At 40.8% G+C, this 7,899-nt stretch overlaps 1 protein-coding gene across 1 annotated transcript; it reads right to left on the reverse strand.

The window, feature by feature from the left end:
* Window positions 1-2,732: 2,732 nt before the first annotated feature.
* Window positions 2,733-5,501, reverse strand: LOC110522309 (four-jointed box protein 1). The gene has a single exon (XM_021600613.2). The coding sequence runs from the start codon at window positions 5,030-5,032 to the stop codon at window positions 3,749-3,751; it is 1,284 nt and encodes a 427-aa protein (XP_021456288.2). The 5' UTR covers window positions 5,033-5,501; the 3' UTR covers window positions 2,733-3,748.
* Window positions 5,502-7,899: the final 2,398 nt, after the last annotated feature.

The raw sequence follows: 7,899 nt of genomic DNA on the forward strand, positions 1-7,899 counted from the left end.
CTTTTACATGAGGCTGAATTCAAATTGTGAAGTCAGGACTATTATTAGTTTTGCTCCAATGTAATAGATTTACCATCAATAACTGAACTGTTACATTAGCATCACAAACACAAACCATTGATATTTGTACATGATGTTATGATATGGTAAGATAGTTACAATAAGCTTATGACACATTTACAGTGCATTTGGGAATTATTCAGACCACTTGACTTTTTCCACAAGTTGTTACGTTACAGCCTTACTGCTAAAATGTCTAAAAACCTGTTTTCGCAATGTTGTTATGGGGTATCGTGTGTAGATTGATGAGGATTTAAAAAAAAATCTATTTTAGAAAAAGGCTGTAACGTAACCATGCAATGTCCCAGATTGTGCCTTTAAGAAGAGCTTGGATATGGGGCAGGGGGTTAGAGATTTGATTTAGGCCCTGCCTGATATAGAGAGAATTAGAGGGAGTGAAAGAGACCCTATCTCTTCAATCCCTCCCTCTCCCGCTAATGGGACCTACAGTGTTCAATTGACATGTTTCCCTTTCTTTAACAGTTTTTGTAGAAGTGTGAGAGTTATGTGGAGTGTAAACGCAAGCAACAAATGTATCTTTCCACAGGAAATGGTCCCTACTTTACCCTCTCTTGTGTTTGGTTAATGTGAGAGTGTTCTCAGTAGACAGGAGAGAGCTGAGCCCTGTAATTGTCTCAGACAGTGGCTGTGTCCGAATACCCATATATGAGAGAGAGAGAGAGAGAGAGAGAGAGAGAGAGAGAGAGAGAGAGAGAGAGAGAGGGGGAGCGAGATATGAGAGAGAGAGAGAGAGAGAGAGAGAGAGAGAGAGAGAGAGAGAGAGAGAGAGAGAGAAAAAAAAAACTCTGAGTCCCAGGGTAACAGGCTCTGAGGGCACTGCATTTCAACAGCACAATGGGTACACTGTAGTGGACAAGGATGGGACAAAGCCCTTTATATGAAAACCTGAGGACTGAACACACAGAACAGGCAAATATTGGACCTGCCATTGTACTCCGCTAAAGAAGGGTTGAATACCAAACATGTGGTCTGACAACTTAAATTACAATATACTTAGCAAAAAATACAGGAAGATTGGAATGTTACAATGCACATTGAATTGATGAAAGGGGATTGCAATTGTGAATGTCAAAAACAGGTTAACATATACAGTATTCACAGTGTAGCATGTACAACAAATATGACTGGGTCATGACATTAAGCAGTGGTGTAGTGGTTCTTGGAAAAGTGAGTATACTCTAATTTTGCAAAAATATATTTCAAAACGGCCTGCCCAATGAAGGAAAGGCGCCTTGTGTGAAAAATGCTAGTTTTCCCTATCGTTTTTTCAGGTTCTCACTCTCAAAATCAAACTTTTTTAATAGAAAAACTACAAAAATTGGATGTTCTAAGTCCACAACAATGCTTAAAGCTGTAATATGTAACTTTTTGGACGACCCTACCAAATTCACATAGAAAGGTGAGTTATAGATCTGTCATTGTCATTGAAAGCAAGTCTAAGAGGTGGTAGATCTGTTCTTTGTGCGCTATATCTATGCATCCTGTTCTTATGTATTATTTTTGCATCTTTTACTTTTGGTTTTGTACCCCAGGTTCAAACAGCTGAAAATGTTTGGTTATGGAAAATATATTTCTTAGGTTTAGATGGTACGCTGATTATTTACACTATACTTGCTTGTTTTGTCACATAAACCGAAATTAGGGAACTATTAGAATTTTAGCAACCAAGAAATGGAGTGGTTTCTGCATAGTGCATCTTTAAACCACATCAGGAGACCATTTTTGAGGCTTGTGTAAAATCAGTCAAAATATTTTTGGGAGTTTTTTTGTTGTTGCAGTCAACATTTAATTGGGAAGTTTTGGGGGGAAAGCCTTAAAAATGTTCATTCAAATAGCACTAAATTATGAATCGCAAAGATTCAACAAAGACTTTTTCAATAAGTTTAAATATCTTCCAACCCTACTGGCTACCGATGCCGTTTAATTCTATGAACCTCTCCCTGCGACAATCATGAGAGCTGCACACTTTGACTGTCTGATATTCCGCTGAAACTATACCGAACAAAAATATAAATGCAACATGAAACAATTTAAAAGATTTTTACCAAGTTACTGTTCAATTGAGGAAATCAGTCAACTGAAATAAATGTATTAGGCCCTAATCTATGGATTTCACGTCTGGGAATACAGATATGCATCTGTTGGTCACAGATACCTTAAAAAAATGGGCCTCAGGACCTCGTCATGGTATATCTGTGCATTCAAATTGCCATCGATAAAATACAATTGTGTTCGTTGTCTGTAGCCTGCCCATACCATAACACCACCACCACATCAGCAAACTGCTAGTCCACACGACGCCTTACATGTGGTCTGCGGTTGTGAGGCCGGTTCGATCCACTGCCAAATTCCCTAAAATTATGTTAGAAGTGGCTTACGGTAGAGAAATTAACATTGACTTCTCTGGCAACAGTTCTGGTGGACATTCCTGCAGTCAGCATGCCAATTTCACGCTCCCTCAAAACGAGACATCTGTGGAATTGTGTTGTGCACATTTTAGAGTGGCTTTTTAATGTTGCCATGTGTAATGATCATGCTGTTTAATCAGCTTCTTGATATGCCACACCTGTCAGGTGGATGGATTATCTTGGCAAAAGGAGAAATGTTCACAAACAGGGATGTAAACAAATTTGTGCACAAAAAATGTTATGCGTATGGAACATTTCTGGGATCTTTTATTTCAGCTCATGAAACATGGGACCAACACTTTACATGTTGCGTTTATATTCAGTGTAGCTATGTGTGCGGCGCGCATGTGCATATATTTCACATGCTTTATTACGATTGTGTAGGCTACTTTGTGAATAAAGTATCTATTGTACTACATAATTTATATGGCATATACCTTCACTATACTACTTTGTTACGCATCAGTGGGGATTAAGTAGTGAGTATACGCAATGCCCACGGGGAAAAAGTGGGTAAATGGCATATATCTGCTACCTGCATATATCCCCCACTACACCACTGACATTAAGGCAGAAGATACAATCACAAGACAACCAAATACATGAAAGTGTTTGCAATGACAATTGATTGTACAGTAGGCTAGAGCTTCTATAAAAGGAGTGAGACAGGTGACAAAGTCTACATGATACATTTTTGTGGTAACAAATACAAAACTTTTTAGGAGTAACCTATTAAGGCCTGGTTCTCATTATCAAGCAATCCAGTTTCCTATGGAGATTATTGAACACAATGCACCTTGTGAATACAGATGGTATGAAGTGATTATTCATTATCCCCCCTTACACCACAATAGTTTATTCCTATTAATAAACACAGCTGTGTAGCCTATCAAACTCCTGAGGTTGAAGGCTGACCATTAAACCTAAATAGCTACAAAGATGCATTGGCTCCTAAACAGCTACAAAGATGCATTGGCTCATATCACATTATTCCTGCAGCTATGTTTTGAGGCTGGCTGAAAATAAATTATGACCCATCCTGCACGAAGCCAAAAATCAACGTCAATGTGACTATTTATGCAGACATATAAAGTAGGCAAAACGTTGTTTTCACAAGAGGTAGTTCATCAATATATTAAAAAAACTGTTTCAATTGACGCGCATTAATCTAGTACAGGTGTGTGGTTACTGATTTGCAGCACACGTCATTCTGTGGAGCAGATGCCAGATACAGAACCTCTAAATGAGAGGAATCAAAACTAAACGCCCAGCTGGTGGTACTTCACCTTGCAATGCAATATGTGTTTGTATAATCTGCTTATTCGACTCTGTAGTACTCCCGCATGTTCATCAGAGAGAAACCCTAACTCCGGAGACAATGGTTCGCTGTCTCTGTATAGCTCGAGCAGCCGAGTCCTGGTGTCCCTGCGCCGGTGCAGTTCTATAACACGCTGTACTGTCCTCTTTCTGAACACACAAACCGAGTCCAAGACGGTGCTGTGGTACTTCTCCCACATATCCAGTACACGGTAACCGTGCACAAGCCCTGCCTCGTTGTCGATGAAAACCAGGTCGCCACGGGGTGTTCTGAGCAGGTTGTTGGTCTCCCTCTCCATCACGCGCGAGTCCCACTGCAGGCTAAAGAGGTTGCTAACGAGCCTATCGAAGTTAGCAGACAGGTAGTCCAATATTATCAGGTCCGTCCACTGCATTAGCTCGAGCAACTCCGCCGTAGTCTTGTTCCCCAGCTCCCCCCGTAGAGGACGCAGCCCCTTGCTCTCTTGGCGCAGCGGCGCAGGTGTGATTACCCCTGTCAGGTTGGCGACCCACTGGGTGAGCGAGACCACCGCCCGCTCACTCCACTGTAAACCTCCTATTCTTCTTCTCACAGAAGCCCATTGTTCACTGTCAATGTTCAACTGGGCGAGGATGAGAGGCGGCAGATTTGTAATACCCAGCAAACTAGCCAGGTAATAAGTCAAAGTTTCCCCCTGCACCTGGTCCGCGTTTATTCCATAACGCACGCATGCTTTGGATCGGTCCGAAAAAGTGGCCAGTTGATTGGATATTCTCCCACAGCCCGGCTCCAGTCTGACAATCCGATGTCCCCGGGCTCTCCCTCTCCATGCCCGGGCATGTTCCTCACTGAAGCTGACGGGAAACTTATCCTCAAGCCATTCACTCCAAAAAATTCCCTCAACCGGAGAGCCCAATTTGTCCGGGACCCCCCTCTGTGCTGACCCCTTGTTATCTACATTCATATGGTAATCTCTGATTCCTAAAGAGCCAGTTTGATCCGCAACACCAGTGAGATTGTGGGCATCCAGTATGCCCCCCAAATGCAGTCTCTGTGCTACTGGAACGGCGAGCAAAGCCCGGAAAGTTTTAGCAGAGAGGTCCGGGGATGGCCCAATGTGAGCGGACCCCCTACTCGTTAACTGTAGTCCCGTGTTGTATCTCTCCAATCTGCTCCAGACGTAGAATACACTGGCACAAGTGCAGAGAAAGAGAAGTGCAAGTAAATTCTCCGATACAGCCCTCATGGTTGCTGAAAGCCGCCCTTCCCTTTGTTGCGACGAGATGACTAGCACATCCCCGACGGCTTCAGCTTCAATTATGAACGAGTGTGTGGAATAAGAACTAGGTAGGCTAATCCAAGTGTTGTGAAACCACACCTAGCCAAAGTGCGATGCCTAGCACAGGCGCTGCGTCCCGTGCCCCGTTCACGGGCGGAGTTGTACTGTTTGGATCACGGAACCGCCCGTTAATAAGCAACGAGGTTCGCATCTCTGTTCCCGTTGGGTGAACTAAAATCCTTCTCCGTCGATAGGATATGAGCCATGACGCAGTCTTTTCTTTAACGGATCATCTTTTTTTTCAGCGTCTCTCGTTCCGGACAGCAAAGTGCTTTTTCTCTCGCTCTACGCGTCTCCATCTCTCCGATCTCCACTGGGTGCTGGTTGAGTTTGATTTGTGGTTGAGTTTGATTTGTGTAGCAGCTTCTGCTCCACAGAGACAAGGGGGAGGGGGGGCGGGGGGGCGCACGTGACTCGGGCTGCGAGCTGGGTAGGTTTATCGTCGGAAGTGGTGGTTCATATGGAAGCGTACTTTGGAGAGCTACACATCCAGAGCAAGTGCACGCTACGGCGACTCGCTTTAATCTGAATCAAACCGGTACTTTATTCATTTTTTTCAGTTTTGTAAAAAATACATTTTTACACCATTGGACTATACCTTTTGATTTGTGTAACCCTTGTTGCGCGACTAGATGATTCCATAGTTTTAATGTCCTCACTATTATTCTACAATGTAAAAAAAAAAGTAAAATAACGAAAACCCTTGAATGAGTAGGTGTGTCCAAACTTGACTGGTATATATACAGTACCAGTCAAAAGGGTAAAAAAAATGGTTCAATGTATGCATCATATATGGAACCCTCAAAATGGTTCCATATAGAATCCTACATTGTGTAATAAATTCATTATGACTATTAAATAGCAATATTTTTTTGTGCTAAGAATATAATTTAATAAACAAATAAATAATGTACAAAATACCTGCATAGTTTTTTAGAATTTGTAATTCTAGGCAAACATAGTTTTGAATTATGCACTGGTGGCCAGGGAGGCATCTCTTTGTTTGAATGATAGCCCATGTCAACTCTGGCTGACTTTTTTCAATACAACTTTGTCCATTAGTTACAGTGCATGACAAAAATGTCTCTTCTGCTCCATTCTCAGTTGTCATCAGCAGCAGCCGAAAGAGAGATCCTCTGCCTCTGATAGAGCAAAACATAATCTTACAAGTAATGTAACGATTAATTAACTAGGTTATTGAATCACCAAGACTTATTATACATAATGTATTACACTATAAATAATGTATACATACCTCTGTCAGCAGCAGCCTTCAAATGGCTTCATGAAACATAGTCCCCTCAATTGACTCCACACTGAAATACTGAAATAAAAGTAACAATTAGCTAATTACCAATGTCAGGCTGGGTCTGTAGCTCTATTTGGTATATCCCATAACAACAAATCATGTTTATTTGAAAGAGTTAGCTAGCTAGCTTGTAAAGTAAAAAATCAAAGTAGCCTAGCTTTTTCTGTTTAACTAGCTAAGTCCACCCATTTTGTCATCATTGAGTTGAAGGGAGACACCCATTCTATGAATTACTATTTATTTTGTGTCATCTTGATGTATCTATCCTATCCACCTCATTTTTTGACATTACGATGGGCACATCCAAACAATTGAAGTGATGGATTCGACTTAGCTTTACTTCCCTCCTGCAGTGTGCCGATGGCAAACGCCAGAGGGAATTATTTGAAGGAGTCAATTTATAGAGTATTAAAGTAAAGTAAAGATACACGTAAAGACATTTTATGAGCCTAAGCCCAACAAAGCTGAAATGATTGTGCCATTATCTTAATATTATTTATATTTTTTTACCAATACATAGCTATATGACAGGCACATTAAGCACAACAGAAAAACTTAAAAGCAAATATAAGTAGCTATGCTCTCTTTTGTAAGTCAATGAAACAAGCTCCAATAAGCAACTTTGTTTGAGCATGAACTATATTACAGTATTGTATTATGCTGTAATATATGAACTGTAATTACACACCTCTTTCAAACCATGAGCCTGGGAGAGAACATGTGATGTTGGTGCAGGACATGCAGCCTACAGAGTTACACTTATAGGCTAGCGAATTTGATTTAAATGTTGAAATATAATAGGCCAATTACAAAGCTTGTGTCCCACTTAACCAAAACTCAACCTAAATTAAACGTTTTGTTGTCTTGATCTTCATCATTGTAATGACATGCTCAAATAATATTGGTGCTATAATCAGATGCTGATGGCTTAATTTTCTCTCAGGAATATTGAATAAAAAAGAACTGCTACAGCCTAGCGCCTTCTTGCATTCTCTCTTCTTTCAAACTCCCCGGCCAGTGGCTGGGAGTTCTATTTGCTGCTGTATTTAACCTTCAGGAAACAAAAGCTTGCATCCCTCTTCCAATAGTCAGTCTATTAGTATAAGAAATGCAAAAAAATATATTCTTCCTGCGAACCATTCTAGTCTAGCTTTTCCTGGGACTCCAAGAGCTAATGAGGGTTTTTTAAGGAAAGAGACCAGCAGAGCTCATGGTGCGTATTGCACAAGAGACAGAGGCTATAAAGTAGAAGCTTATTTCTAGCTGATCATTCTTTAGCTAAATATAAGGCTAATAGAATTGTGTAGTGTTAACATTCTGTACACTCCCCTTGTACTAAGGGTAAAAATGACCCGCCTTCACTAAACCCCAAAAATAAAGCAGCTTAATTTAATTTTAAACCTCAAATCTATTTTTCATTCATCACAAACTTTGTGAATATCTGGGGTTTCTCTCTTCACAATGC

This window comes from Oncorhynchus mykiss, chromosome 1, assembly GCF_013265735.2.
Source record: "Oncorhynchus mykiss isolate Arlee chromosome 1, USDA_OmykA_1.1, whole genome shotgun sequence".
Classification (NCBI taxonomy): domain Eukaryota; kingdom Metazoa; phylum Chordata; class Actinopteri; order Salmoniformes; family Salmonidae; genus Oncorhynchus; species Oncorhynchus mykiss.

Excerpts from the sequence above, each read along its gene's own strand:
- LOC110522309 (XM_021600613.2), bottom strand. The coding sequence starts at position 5,032 with ATGAGGGCTGTATCGGAGAATTTACTTGCACTTCTCTTTCTCTGCACT.